This window comes from Hakea prostrata, chromosome 7 (genome assembly GCF_041222555.1).
Source record: "Hakea prostrata isolate BN-2017 chromosome 7, UWA_Hpros_2, whole genome shotgun sequence".
NCBI lineage: Eukaryota > Viridiplantae > Streptophyta > Magnoliopsida > Proteales > Proteaceae > Hakea > Hakea prostrata.
The window spans coordinates 13,837,417-13,852,638 of NC_142606.1; the positions used below are offsets into that span (position 1 = coordinate 13,837,417).

Below are 15,222 nucleotides of genomic sequence, written 5' to 3' on the forward strand. Positions count from 1 at the left end.
ACTCCCAAACCCTCTCATTCAATCAGTCTATGTATCTTTTTCCCTAAAAAATATTTAATGATTATGAATGAATGAATGAATGAATAAATTATAAATGAAACGCTTCCGGTTACTTTGCGGTTGCATACTTGCATGCATGAGATATCAAATCAAAACGCAGACAGCTTTCTGATGGTACAAGTACTAAAAGTGTACAACCATGCGCAAAATCGATTGTTGTTTTGACCTTTAGATTCGAACCTCTACCGTCACTCTTCCAAAAAAGTGAATTCTTATCCAACGATACGGATGAGTTATTAATTACTTATTAGTAAATATCCAAAAATTGCTAATCAATCAGGTACTTTGGGTACTATACTTGTATTACCCGCCACTAATTAAAAATAGTGATAAAATGAAGATAGAGGGAACTTTTTCATCTGCAACTACATAAACCGCTTGGTTTAACAAAAATTAAATATAAAAAAATCAAGCACCGCTTTCTTTTCATTCGATGATTTCTGATGATCTTGGCATGAAAGAAAAAATGATTCACGGGATGATCCATCCAACATATTAGAATCTCACATTTTAAGTAATATATTCCATCATAGTAACCACGACTTTGTTTGCATGCTAATTGTAGAGAATGAATCAAGTAGAAGATACCATTCATGCCTTTTTTTTCATTATGATTTTGCCAAATTAGTTTGGAGAGCATCTTCATTGAAAATTGATATAGGTGAGTTAGGGTTTTAGTATCCATGATTGAATGGATTTTATGGTTAACAAATTCAAAAGCTCTGACCAAATTAAATTAGTGTATTATATAATGTGTAGTACGTGAACTTTACTAGGTTATTTGACATACTCAAAATGTTTTTCTCTTTCAAGGTGCTTAGATGTTTCTAACTAATTCTCTTTCTTGATTTTCTAAACTTATATGTGAACTCCAATCAATCCAACAAAGTGAAAGTATGGGGGTCACACAAGCACATCAAACTGACTTCATAGCAATATTAGAGCAAGGCAGGAATTGGGTCAAAGTATTTTGTAATGCTGCGAGAGACTCTAATACAAAGCAAGGAGGTCATAGCAGTGTAATTTGAAATTTAAGGGGCAATGTTCGTTGTAGCAAAGGCAACATCATCTTTTGGTTATTCAGCTCTATTTTTAGAGTTTGAGGCTATTAAAAAAGACCTTTATTTACGTATGACATTAACATTAGACAAGTGGTATTATTTTCTGATTACTTAGTCGTTGTGTAGGCACTTAATACTTAATGCTCAAGTCCAATCTCTTGATTGGCCTAGTTCTAGCTTCTTAAAAGAGATTCTCAAGATCTCTACTAATAGGTTCCATTTATTTGTGATTTGTTTTGTGCCCAAGTCAAACAATGCTCAATACATAGGTAAAGGATCAAAGAAATTCAAGTTAAATAGAGTTTGGTGGCATTCTCCACCGCTCTCTTTGTAAACAATAATTTTTGTGTCACTAGCATTTATTAAGAATGTGAATCATTGCTTGACAAAAAGGAAGAAGAAAAAAAAGCTGAAGAGGATAGAATATATAGCTACAGAGCTCGCACACCACCTGTTCGATGTTAATCAAACGCTGATATATGTTGTCCAACTTGGGTCATTGACCAATGCCATTGTTGGTGAACCTGAACACTAGAGGAAAGAGGAGAGAGCTCATTGGTCCACCATGAATGAGTAGTACCGTGTGGAAACAGAGTTCTAAGCTCCTTTGACATATTTAACAAGTGTACATGTCACAGACAATTGCTGCATTGAAAGTTTATTATTAATTTTCTTTCCCCCTCTTTTGGTAGCAACTGGCATAGAAGTTGCGCAAGAAAACTTGCAAATCCATTGTTCATCATTGCTGTGTGCGGACAATAAGGTAAAGTCGAAGACTTCTCCTCCAATTTACACATTGGGTGAGCAAAGACCAATTAAAGTAGCTGGAAGTGGTTCCTTCGATCACTGTCAATTGATATAATATGTTTCTAATAACTTCCTAAGTTGGTTTGTTTAGCTGACAGTTTTAGGTTAAGAATTCGAATCTTTTGAATTACTGGAAGCAGTCCCAATATAAATTTAAATCATTATAGATATTCTTTCTATTTTTTTCTAATAAAAAGAGTGGAGGCAATGAGGAGCAACGGGATTAAAAAGGAGTCGGGTGGACAATGGACCTCAAACAACTAGCCGGGCGACCGAACAGGAACCACCACCGAATGAAAATTCCCGCGGACAATCTAATTATAATTTTTTGGGGTTTGCATGAAAACAACATGTGGCTTTCATCAAATGGATTTGATAGCTAGGGAATAGGGATAATGCTCTATAAAAGGATCACTGATAAGTTTAGTATTAAGACTAATTTATTCTACTTAGGCGAATAATTTTTGCGTTTAAAGGTTTCCAATACACAAAGCTGACAATGATAAATTGATGAACTATTCAATTGATGAGGACTTATAACTATAATTCCCTCAAGTTCATGCACCCTCATTCAAAACCTATCAAAGCATTGAAATTCTTGCCATAAATTATAAACAAATAAAAGCGAATAAAGTTTAGATATCTTCAAGACTTCAAAATATGTTAATTTACCTAGATGTCCACTTGTAGCATTTTTTTTTTCCGCCCTTCATTTAAATTCCACATAAGCTTTTTGAGCATTAATCTTATTTCAACAATATTTAGGTTTTACTTTTTCTTCCTTTAAGCTTTAATCTATTCTAGTACATGCTTTTGATAGTTTTATAGTCTTTATTCGCAAAATCAATTCACTTAATCCATAGCATCCAAAATGGTTGGTTGTTACTAAATTTTGTTTTTTAGGCAATCCTTGAAATGCCCGAGAACCCTTAATTGTCGCTTATTGGATATGCTTTTATTTTATGGGTAATTTAATTTGGACCCATTAAAGTTTGATTGGAGTCGCTAGTAATTAAAAAAAAGATGATACTTTACATTTGCCTCTTCTTTAATATCTAATGACACATCAAATATTTGAACCAAAATACCTTTATTAGGCAACAGTCAAGGTTATACCACATTTGCCTATTTCGATTCAACCATTTATATTAAAATGGTAAACTATATTTGTAACTATCATTTTTTCTACTTTATATTCAAGGATCTTAAAATTTTAGATTAACAAAATTATACGCTTAGTTGAAACTGGATGAAAACCCCTTATTCTCGTTAAAAAATAAAAATAAAAACTCTAATTTAAATAATATCCAAAAACGAAAGGGAGTGCATTTATACCACTTGGTGAAATAGAAATGAAATCTACCATCTCTTTGTTTATTTCATGATAGGTAAGTGAATCATTTCAAAAGGGGAGTATGTATTTATATCCTCTACCTACTACATGTATATGTATATGTATATGTATATGTTGAAAATGGTCGAAAACAAAATTAATGATGGGAATTTGGAACACTGAAATAGAGGACATGGATTTCAATGGTACAACACGTTTTCCTAGTGTAGTGTAGGTGTAGGTGTAGGTGTGAAGATTGGATCCCAATCTCATCAATTACATGAAGAAGATCTTTGAAGGACTACTTCGTCTCCGTTAACATTTTTTCAAACTGAGCATTTAAATCATTTTTATATTTATCATTTTTATGGCATGACATGTTTTACAAGCGACATTAGTATTGTTTTCCGTTTAAAATAATAAAAAAAAAGAAAGAAAGTGAAACATTAATTAGTTTGTTGATCCTGGCAAAGTCATCTTTGGAAGACGTCAGGATTTATAAATCCATGATTCTCTTCATGTCTCCTTAGAAGGTAATGTGTAAATTTTGACAACTTAACTTTTCACATGATGAAGTAAAATACCCAAAATTTGATATGAGAAATTTTAAAGGAGAAGAAACCTGGGATTGCTATTTCTATTTGTATTTGGAGTGTCATTGATGATCAAGGTATAAAGAAAAAAAAGGAAAGGAAAGGAGAATGACGACATATTTAAATGAAAATCCATTTGAGATATAATTGGTGAGTTTTTTCTCGTGAGATATTGTCGCTCCTGCCATCCTTTAATTTCATGTATACAGTATGACACCCACGTACATAACATAATCTGAATATCTGATGAAGGTATGAGTGTATGACCGTATGACTGTATGAGCAAGAGTCACACACTCACACTCACACGGTCACACCCAAGGAATACCTCTACCGACTACCGCTCTACGAAAGAAAGTGGGGCCGGCCAAGCTGGGGATTGACGACTTGACGTGACGGAGGGAGACAAGGTCGCCGTGGTCGGTGATTTGTTATTGAGTACTTGACTTTAGAAGGACAAGCAACCCTAAGGGTGCACGCACGTGATAAGTCTCGTTTGTTATCTCTCTCTCTCTCTCTCCTCAGTCCTCACTCTCTGTTTAGTGTCTTTTTAGTCTTTCCTTCCTGCTTTGTTAATTAAAGAGAAAAAGTTGGGTAATCATTACCATCCATCCATCAATCGACTCCATCCATCAGTCGACTCCATCCAATCCAATCCAATCCAATCCAATCCAATCTACGGATGGATGGATGGTGGATGGATGGATAGTTGGTTGGGCCCCACTCCTTGTGATTAGAAGAATTTAAATTCATCATTAATTAATTAATAAAAAGTAAAAGAGAGAGAGAAGGAAGGAAGGAACAGCTCGGTGCTCAAGAAACAAATTCTTCCTCATAATTCAACCTAAATTTACGGAACGTAGCGTGGTGGTAAGTGTTAAGTGGTAAGTGGTAAGACGCCGAACATTTGTGGGTCCCGCTCTCCCTCCCGGATCCCTAGTGAGAACCACTTCCCCTACGGGCTTACCGGCTACGGCCAGTAACAGGGGGCATGTAGGGACTAGGGCTGGCACCACAACACCTACACCTACACCTACGCCCCTGCCAAAGTTAGTTGGATTTTTGGATTTGAATCCCTTTTGCTTTTGCCCACCATTAATCTTTTCAGTTCCCGGCCTCCTCTGCTGCTGCAGTGCTGCTGCGAGCGAAAGGTCAAGGTCGAATTCGATCACAACCATAACATAAGCGACACTTGCTGTACATATTTAATGCTTACCATTCAAATTCAAATTCAAATTCTCAATCTTTTTTTTTTTTTTTCCTCTTTAAATGAGAGAGAGAGAGATAAAGGATACGGGTTCTGTCAAGTTGGTAACCAAGCTGGGTTTCCTTGCTGCATGAACATCGATTTTCCTATGCTAGTACCTTTGATTGTGATGGCACATGTGGTGTGCAATTGTTGGATGAACACCACATGAATTTTACTCAATCTCAGTACCTCCTCAAACATAATTTGGTTAGATTAAAGAAAAAATCACTTTAAGTTAATCTTAGCTGCACATAAAGAAGAAAAATGAATTTTTTTGAATTAGTTTTGGGAAAACATCATAAGCTCATGTAAACATGTCAACATTGAGCTCAAAACAAATAATCGATAAAAACCTACATTTCTGACCCAATTTATTAGTATTTTGTTTCCATTAATACTTTTCATTCTTTTATATATGATGAAAACTGGAAAACATCACCTTCATTTGACAAAATACATGCAATGGATCTCTAGACTTGCACTATTAATTTTCTTATGTCTGAAGAACCCTCAAAGGCAGCCAGCCTCACTAGGTATCCAATCAATCAGTGGTTAACAACATTCTAACTTTGAGCCCAAGTTTTGTTTTGTTGTTAGAAAAAAAGCCAATTTTATGGTTGTGGCTAATTACCTAGCGAAAGTGGAATTTTCTAGACTATATACGACAACATAGCTAAATACCGCCCAATCGCTCATGTTCCTTATGTAATGAACTAACCTGTACCACAAACACATCCAAATTTCTTTTCTCTTCTTCTTTAAATTAATTTTATATTTTTCAATAAAAATAACAAGAAATGATATCTGTGTCCATAACAGCCACCAGAAATTTTGTTTAACGATCATAACCGTCCACGTCTACGTAAGACAATACTTATACCTACTACTGCATCAACCTCTCTCTCTCTCTCTCTCATAAAGCAGAATAAGCTATTGCAAGCCAAACGGCCCATAGGCTTGACTTCACAAATTTAGTTTAACGATCATAACCGTCCACCTCCAACCATCTGATTCAAATTGGGCCCACCCAAATGAACTGTTAACTGCTGCCACATAGGGAAACTGAAAATAGATTTTATTTATTTGACTTCACCACCAACGATGCAATGTGTAGACACTAAATGTACCTCGCTTACTTTTTATATGTTCCACTCCAAAATAGCATACTTAAGCTAATTAAAAAGAAGGTGCATGACAAGCAAATAAACAAATCTTCATGTATTATTTTGGAATGGCAACACTTATCATACAAATAATTTCAAAACTAGTTAGAAGATCTGTTACTAGATCAGTTATATATTAAGTGACTATGCCAAATTCAAATGATTTTTAATTTTGACCCACATACCCCTTTTATCCCACTCAAAAGAGAGGAAAAGACTTAAAAATGTATATGATCCTACTCAAACAATACTAAAATGTAGAGGCCTTGTATGTATTGAATATGTTGAATGTGCTTTAAGTATTTCTATATTGTCAATCAAATGACCAGGGCAATCTAAAAGGACAAAGGAATGACCTAATATATTCATATTTGATTTGATTTAATTTGGTGATGTTCTGATATATTACTAAAAAAGAACCATGTAATATGTGTTTTATGACTTTTGTAACGGAGACATATTTTTGTGTAGAACCCTTTTCATATGTTTATATGTTGAAAGATTGTTTCTTTGCTAGAAATAGGCGTTTCATAAATTCACTATAGAATGTTAACCAAAAAAAATATATATAAAAATCACTATAGAATTAGTTCAATTAGGGTCTAAAATACAAGAAATCTAGTTTTTTGAGCTACAACATGGGATAGGATGGAAACATAAAGGGGTTCGCAGGTAGAGTTGGGGATGGCAATGGCGATGGTAATGAGAGACTTTCATCGGCATCATCATTTATCAAGTTTCTCTACCTCCAAGAGATCATTTCTTTCATATTTCATAAGCAAGGTTTAAAGTATCAGTATCGATTATTATATCGATTTTGTGGGTTATTTTTAGCAAACTATTGATTTAAGAGATGCATTATTTTGTATGGAGTACTGTACTATACTAGCTAATATATTATAATGTGTGTCATTTGAAGGGAAAAAAAGAACAAGAAAGAAATGTATCGATATGTATGTATCTTTTGTATACCATATAAATATGAATTGACTAGTATTGTATTATATTATAGGAATACTTTAAATATTGTTATGACCACTACTTTCTTGATCCATTTCTTTAAGACCAAAAGAATGCCAAGATTATCTTGCGAAATTCGAATGAAACATTGGTAATTAATAGGTCAAATGGCTAGTGAACTAAACAGTTCTTGACTCAACTTGTTTGAGTTGCTACTCAGTCCCCACCGGATTCAAATCCTTTACAATTAGCATCATCTACAATTCTTGTAATTTGTATTTAGGATTGTAATACGTGGCAGTTAATTAGCCAACGGTTACAATTAAGACCCGAATTCAATGAATTCATAAAGTTTCTCGGATTCATCTCTTACCATTGAATAATTAAGAACTGTAGATATTAATTACAAAGAAATACACGGGTGGAAATTGTGGAGAATGTAATTCCGTCCCCACCCCCTCCCAGATGTAGAAAAAACCCAAAACACATTTCCTCTTCTCAAGAGAAAAAAGAGTGGTTAACCCAAAAAAAAAAAAAAAGAAAAAAAAAAAAGAGTGAATGATTGGTAATACTTAGCGGAAGACAGCAAGCAAGTTTCGCTTTTGAGTGTTGGTAGCGTACCAAAACTCTGGCCTCATCTTAACAAGCCTATCTCTGATTTAATTTAACAAAAAAAAAAAAAAAATTCCCAAAGCAGCAGTAGAATAGGACTGTAGGAGAACAGTTTCTGATTTGCTGACTGTAATAGCCGGGAGTGAAAAATAGGTCTGGGACATACCGAGAAAGTTCGCTGGCAGCAGCAGCAGCAGCACTCGAAGGAAGAAAAGAGAAGATAGATAGGGTCGTTATTGCTTCATACATTATCTCGCTCTCTGTGTCTGTGTCTGTGTCTGAGTGTCTGTCTCTCTGCGGGGGGCTGAAGCCAAGTACTTACTTCTTTGCAGAGGATAGGGGGCGCCGAAGACTTTTGTTGTATAAAAAGTCAGTGGCAGAAGCTACAGTAGCAGAAGCGTTAGTGGTAATAAGTAGCAAGAAAGAAGAAAACCAACATAAGAAGATCTCTTACACTCGTTTTTTCTCCTTCTCTCAAGTGCAAAGCACAGATAAACGAAGGAATTTCAGAGTCCCCACCATAGATATAAACATAGATGGGTTTAGGTTGTTAGATTGAGGTCACCACTCACCAGAAGAAATTGAGGACAAATTTCTCTTTTTCGATTTTCTTTTTTTCTTTTCTCTTTTGGGTAGGGTAGTGCTGCTGTGGCTTTGATAGTAAGTAAATACGGGAAAATTTTATCAAAATTAGAGTTTTGATTTTTCATCAGAAATCAGCAGTTGTGGCTACTACAAGAAGGTTCCCTTCAGATTCCGGAGCTTTCGCAGACTGGGTAGGTTCATCTTCGTCCACTGCAGGCCGGGCAGATGATCTCTCCCTCGGCTTCAATGCACTACCGACAGGTGGGGGTGGTGGAGGTGCAGCAACTGCCACCGCTGCTGCTGCAGCTGCACCATGGTCCTCCGCCTCTCGACACCAAATCAATTACGGTCTCCCACCAGAGATGGGCATGGTGGGTGTTCGTGACGTTTTCTTTGTTGCTCCGGCATCGTCCTTTCATCACAACATACAACATCAAGAACCCACTGTAATCTCCGATCACTACCATCATCATCACCACCAGGTTAGCAATTCCAACGCTTCAACTGCTCTTGGCGTTGGTGTCGGTGTGGGCGTTATACCTCTCATCTCTACCTCCCCTTGTCTCGCTTCTTCTGGTAACGTTGGAATCGACGACCATGATAATCATAACAACATCAACAACACTCGTAATAGCTCTAGTGGTAGTAAAATTCAGTTATGGCAGAACCACCAAAATAACTTCCTTCGAAAGCCCATGTTCGAACACGCGAATTCTGCCAGTTTTCTCAACACTGGAGGCGGCTTAGGTACTGCTGATGCAACCAGTAGCGGCGGTGAAGTTGGGATTTCGGGCTCTTCTTCGTCGACAACTACATGTCAGGACTGTGGAAACCAAGCCAAGAAAGACTGCAACCACCGCCGCTGTAGAACTTGTTGCAGAAGCCGTGGTCTTGATTGCTCAACTCACGTTAAGAGCACGTGGGTTCCAGCAGCTCGCCGGCGTGAGCGTCAGTTATCCGCGACAGCCATAACAGCCACCGCCGGTTCTTCTGGGTCTACTTCGGGCGTCAAGAAGCCCAGACTCATTGCTTCACAGACCACGACAACTTCACATACCTCTACATCCAATAACACTCCTCCAAGAAGCTTGGACACTATCTCAAGCCATCAAGGTCTGAACTTTTCCAACTTATGTTAATTTTGATGCATTTATATGCTGAAATTTAACTGGGTTTTTGTTTCTCTCCTTGGGGGCTGGATAGATGCGAGCTTCAGGGAGGCATTACCAAGGCAGATACGGGCGCCTGCAGTTTTTAAGTGTGTTAGGGTTACTGCCATTGAAGATGGTGACGACGAGTTTGCTTATCAGGCCGTTGTGAAGATTGGTGGGCATCTGTTTAAAGGGTTTTTATATGACCAAGGAGTCGAAGGGAGAGATGGGTTTCCTAATCTTTCTGAGTTGCACTTAGGGGGTGGGGGTGGGGGTGAAAGAAATGGTAGTTCTCCTTCGCCAGTTATTGATGCTTCGAATGTTTATGCGGCCTCTGCAGCTGGTGGATTGCTTGGAGGTACGGCTTATGGTAACCCAATAAATTGAAGGGCTTGGAGGGGATAATTCAATGTTTTGTCCAACTCATCTGTCAGAACAATATATATAGCTATTAATAGTGTTTGTCGTTCTTCTTTTATGTATTTATTATCTGTAGATGTTTACTCTCTCAATTGATTTCAAAAGCTTCTTCACTATTGCTTTAATTTATTTATTTTTTTTCTTCAATTTAGTCAGTTTCTTTTTTCTCTTGTTAACCTTGTGCTATCTAGAGTATGCTTGAAACATGAAGAATGCTAGTTGGTAGGGATTCTTACTTTTTGAATTCTTGGAATGAAAAATTTTCGATTGAAGTGATTGCTATTACTATACTCTCTCATGCCAATAGAGTGTGTTTGTTCTGAAGTGATTTCTAGTTGCTATTTATCAGTTAAAGTTTAAGTGTCTTACTGTTCAACTGTGCTGTATGATGAGACCATCTTTCTTGAAATGTATTTGATTATTACTTGAATAGCCATTGTTTCAAAAGGTAGGCGAGTCTCAAATGAGCATGTAACTTATGAGTGAGTTTGATGGTTTTCCATTTATGGAATTTTTTATGGTGGAAGCTTTTGACGGGTTATAATTGTGATGTCTTCCCCTATCTAGGTGCTCTATGATTAATCATATACTTAGTGATCTTCACCGGCAGCATTATGGTGTTTAAAGTGTTACTGTCATATTAGGCTTAAAGAAGTAATTGCAGCTCTCATTCCTTGCGATACAGTAATATTCTTGAGCTTTCTGCAAAACACAAGGGGCACTGCAAGGGCAAGCAAAGGAAGCATGTATATATACTTAATGTCCTTGCTTTAGCTATTGCACACGTGTTTTAAATTTAATATTTATGGCTTATTTCTTGATTATTAATTTTGTCCTTGACAACTCATATCTACTCAACTAGGACAAAGTAGATTTTGTTAATTCAAAATGTTCTATGCTGTGTCTTTGCCTTATCAGATGGTTGCTGTTGCTGTACATGTACCCTTATCCAATGCTGGAACCTGTTTCCTTTTGCATCTTTGTTCATAATTTTTAAGTTTGTCGATCCCATCCATTCAATGCCTGAAAAACTGGAAATCACATTTTTTTCCTCCCTAGGGTTGGGATCGATATGTATCTCTTTAATTGTTTTATTTATAAGTTACAACTAAGGCAGACGCCTGTGGTGATTCAAGATTCCACGTAGTGCTACACTGTTTATCTGAACTTTTCTTTAATATATTGTTTCTGTTCATTGGAGTTAAACATTGAATGTCTACAATCCAGCATGTGCCTCTCTGATTTGTTTCCCTTCTTCATTGGATGCATTTCTTCAAAAAATGATTCTTTATTTCTTCGAAGGTGCAAAAGGAGAAAACTGGGATGTCTTTTATATGAGATTTTTTGATAGATGCTGTGTACCTTGGATTAACAATGTTCTCTCTGGTATTTCTTTATATTGCTTTTTGAATTCAATGGTCTATCAAGCTGCTCACATGATCAGATGACTATCTATTCTGAGGCGATGATTTCTATGAAAATTGTAACCTTCACAGTTCTGCCAAGTGCTTACCTGGATTGCAGTTTTCTAGACAATGTTGTCTACTTTGTGGATTTTGGGATTTGTTAGAATGGTTTTATTAATTATTTTTTTTATATGTTTCTGACATATGTACAAGTTTTAAGTTTGGGTAGCTTCTGAAAACAAATCTTCAACAGATAACACTGGAAGAATGCAATTTTTGGTGAGAAAAGTCAAAACTGAAAATTATATATATATCACTTGTGTTTATTTGATTAATAATGTTATATAAATAAGGTAGGAAGTTTGAGATAAGTTGCACTGTTGCTTTTAGTACTCATTGCCCAATAGGGGAGGAAGGAAATTTAGATTGAAAAGGAAACTGACTTTATTTGGGCGGGTTTGAGGTAACTCAAAAGAGGAGCTTTTTTAATTTTTTAAATTTTATTTCTTCCTGCAGTTGACTATTTTCGATGTGTATGTTCAATTAGGATTACAAAGCAAGAAATATTATGCCAAGGGAAGGTTGATTCATGTTCATAGATACATATACTTAGGCAAGGCTTTAAGTAATCCTTCCATGTCCTTTGCTGATACCAACTTAATTTTCTCTTGTATTCATGTTGCCAACAATGCCTAATACAAATTTGGTCTTATTGGTTATTACTAATGGTGTTTTATGGTGTTGAATCGTATTTTGATGTGTTTCTCACCTATTTTCATTCATATATTAGTATATCTTGCATCTCTCCACTATGATATATATTCTTTACTTTTAACTTATATTGTTTTATGCTGCAAAATCATATTTTGCATATGCTTGCATTTTGATAGGCTTCTTGACTATTTATATACAAATTTTAGTATACGTTGCACTCTTGAGAATGATATGATGTCTTTATCAAAAAAAGACATGATGTCTCTTGATATCTCCCTTATATTATTATCCAATGCAGATACTTAAAACCTTTTTGCAACATTGAGGTTGCTCCAACATGACCAAGTGATCACAATTAATTGCGAGTCTAGGAACAACCCATATGTTAGAGCAGATGTAAGGCTCTATTTATTGTCACACCCCCCTCCCTCCCAGAATGGTAGAACCAGCAGTGGTGGGAACATTGTACACTAGGTATCCCTTTATATGTAGCTATAATTTTTTACATTCCATGATGGTAGTCAAAGGAAAATATCTAAAATCAAGTGAATGCTGTTAAGTGCACAAAGATTGTCACCACCCTGCAACACGGGGAAGGAGAATGGAATCTCTAATCTCCTTACATAAAGGGAAAGATGGCATCTTGGGTATCTTTTGTTCAAGATTTGCAGTGTTATATGTATAGTTGTCCTACAAACTTCTAAGATTTTCAAGTCATATCGATTGTTATGCATCCTTATCTGATATTGCTTAATTGGACTAGTTTTAGGTGCTAAATTTCGGCTTGTTGGAGTAGTGTTATGTGCTTAATAGGGCCCAATTTGGTGTATGGTCACTAGATCGGGCCAGCCTAGTATGAGATCGGTTAAGGGGCTTGACTTAACTCATTCCATCAGCTTTGGAGCTTTTGGCACGTCATTTAAGTACCTAACAAGCAGATAGCAGCTTGTAACTTTCTTGTGTTCATCTTATGCATTTTTTGAACCTTTTCAAATCTACATGCTATGGAACTTTTAAATAGTGCAAGAACAGGTAAGACTTGATTTTTTCAGTTTGCAAAACCTTGGTTGTGTCAGTCGATTAATTCATCATGTAAGAATTAGTTTTCGTACTTGTTTGTATTATTTAAAATCTTATTGCTGGATTGATGAAGTTCCATTCCCGTATGAGGTGATGCACGAAGCTTCCACCAGGGCATACATACTCTTTATCTGAAGTTAAGAAGTTGGAAGGAATGTTATTTCAACCTTCTGAGACCGTATTTCATAGGTACAGTAGCTGAGGATGGAATTTATACCATTAAATTGTCATTGTAGTTCCTTTTTTTAAATGAATGGTTATGTCAATGTATTATCATGGTTACTGTTATATGAATATGTGAAAGATCTCCATGAGATGCATTTTTGCGTATTATTTACTAAGATGTGGTATTATGAATCACCCATGTTTTATGTTTATGAATTTATTCAAATAATTTTCACTGTGAAAGCTCAATGAGCTGGCCTTTGGGCTCAGGGAGATTTCATTCTGTTGATGATATGTTGGTACTTTTAGAATTAATTTTGTTTTATTATCCCCCCCCCCCCCCCCCCCCAGAACGCCCATTTGTGTTTCGGATAGCACTAATAATGTTCCCCAAGGTTTTTGTATTCTTGAACATTGTACGATCAATGGTTACTACTTGGTGAGCAATTGGCAAACATTTGGCTGGACAACATAGTCTTAGAAGCTACCTCATTGATTGTATTGTTCAGAATTGCCACCCTAATGAGAATTCTAAATCAGTTCAGAAGACAGTATTTCCAAAGATTAAGTTCATAATGTGGTTTATGGTGTTCTTATAATTTTGTAGCTTTGATGAGGCATAGAGTGATTCCCTATTTTATCAGCCAGGGGTACACTTGATCAGTTGTCAGGTGGGATCCTTATATGTCTGTGGGGGAGGTGCATGCACATAAGAATATATATGACAGGCATTCGGGTGACGAAAAACAGAAATCTTTGAGTATTGTTAAAGAAGATTCATGTATATATATATATATATATATTCTCTTATAAATCAGTTCTGGGTTCTGGTATCATGTATGTGATCATGCTTTTGTTGGTACATGGATGCATGAATATATGCTAACTATTTAATGAACTTGTATGGTTTGTAGTCCTTCTGAACCCTTTTTTTTTTGTGGGTAGGAGTCCTTTGCTGAACTTGGGGAACATTTTTCCTGGTTCTGTGATTTGCTGGCCATATTCATCATTTTCTTTGTCCTCCGACCAGTGGGTCTGTTTGTTATTTGGAATTTTCTGATGGTTCCTACTGTTGTGCGTGTGATCGTTTTGGCATGTTTCGAGTGGGGTCTTTGTGCTTTGGTTGTATATAGATAGATAGATAAATAGATTTGGAATTGTCGGTGGAGGATGTTAGGTCTGAGTCGAACACCACCTTAAAATACATGAGTTAATGGGGCTCGACTACAGTCGGCAAACAGTCGATATTGAAATTGTTAAGATGTCAACTGTTCTTTGTAGGTATTGCACATTAATTACGCAGCAACCAAACAAAATCTGAGTTAATGAGATATAACCTCACTCTTTTGTTTTGTCGAATCCATTCGTAGCTTTTTCTGTGGATAACATGCATGGGACCCTAACTCTGACCCGAGTCCATATTCTTGCGGGGCTGTTTTCTTCAAATTTTAAAAATCCCAACCCAAACTTTAATTCCTTTCCATGCCCAAGCCCAATTAGGGCTGAGGCATTTCAGTGCAGGCCCAACCCAATCTGGCCCTTTTGCTATGATTTGATCCTGGCATTTACATTTTATGCCATTTGGCTTATCTTAATCTCAAGCATCAGAAGGCAGTTTTAGTTGTCACTATTTGTAACAGAAAAGAGGTTGGATCTTCTGAATGTCCTTAGTGGAATATAATAAATTGTGGGTCAGCCCTGAACCTGACTTGTCAAATAGAAGACATTTTACATTATTTTTCCATGGGAAAACATATAAAACAAGAACAATTACAATACATTTTTTTTCAACTAAATGGAGGTGGTTACATGGTACTTGCCTTAATTAGAGTGCTACTGAGGCTATAGTAGATCCAAGGTCTA

At 36.3% G+C, this 15,222-nt stretch overlaps 1 protein-coding gene across 1 annotated transcript; it reads left to right on the forward strand.

Annotated features, from left to right (window-relative positions):
* The first annotated feature begins 8,517 nt into the window (after window positions 1-8,517).
* On the forward strand, window positions 8,518-13,680 carry LOC149009973 (protein LATERAL ROOT PRIMORDIUM 1-like). The gene is made up of 2 exons (XM_089163016.1): window positions 8,518-9,536; window positions 9,627-13,680. The coding sequence occupies exons 1-2, from the start codon at window positions 8,786-8,788 to the stop codon at window positions 9,959-9,961; spliced, it is 1,086 nt and encodes a 361-aa protein (XP_089019142.1). The 5' UTR covers window positions 8,518-8,785; the 3' UTR covers window positions 9,962-13,680.
* Window positions 13,681-15,222: the final 1,542 nt, after the last annotated feature.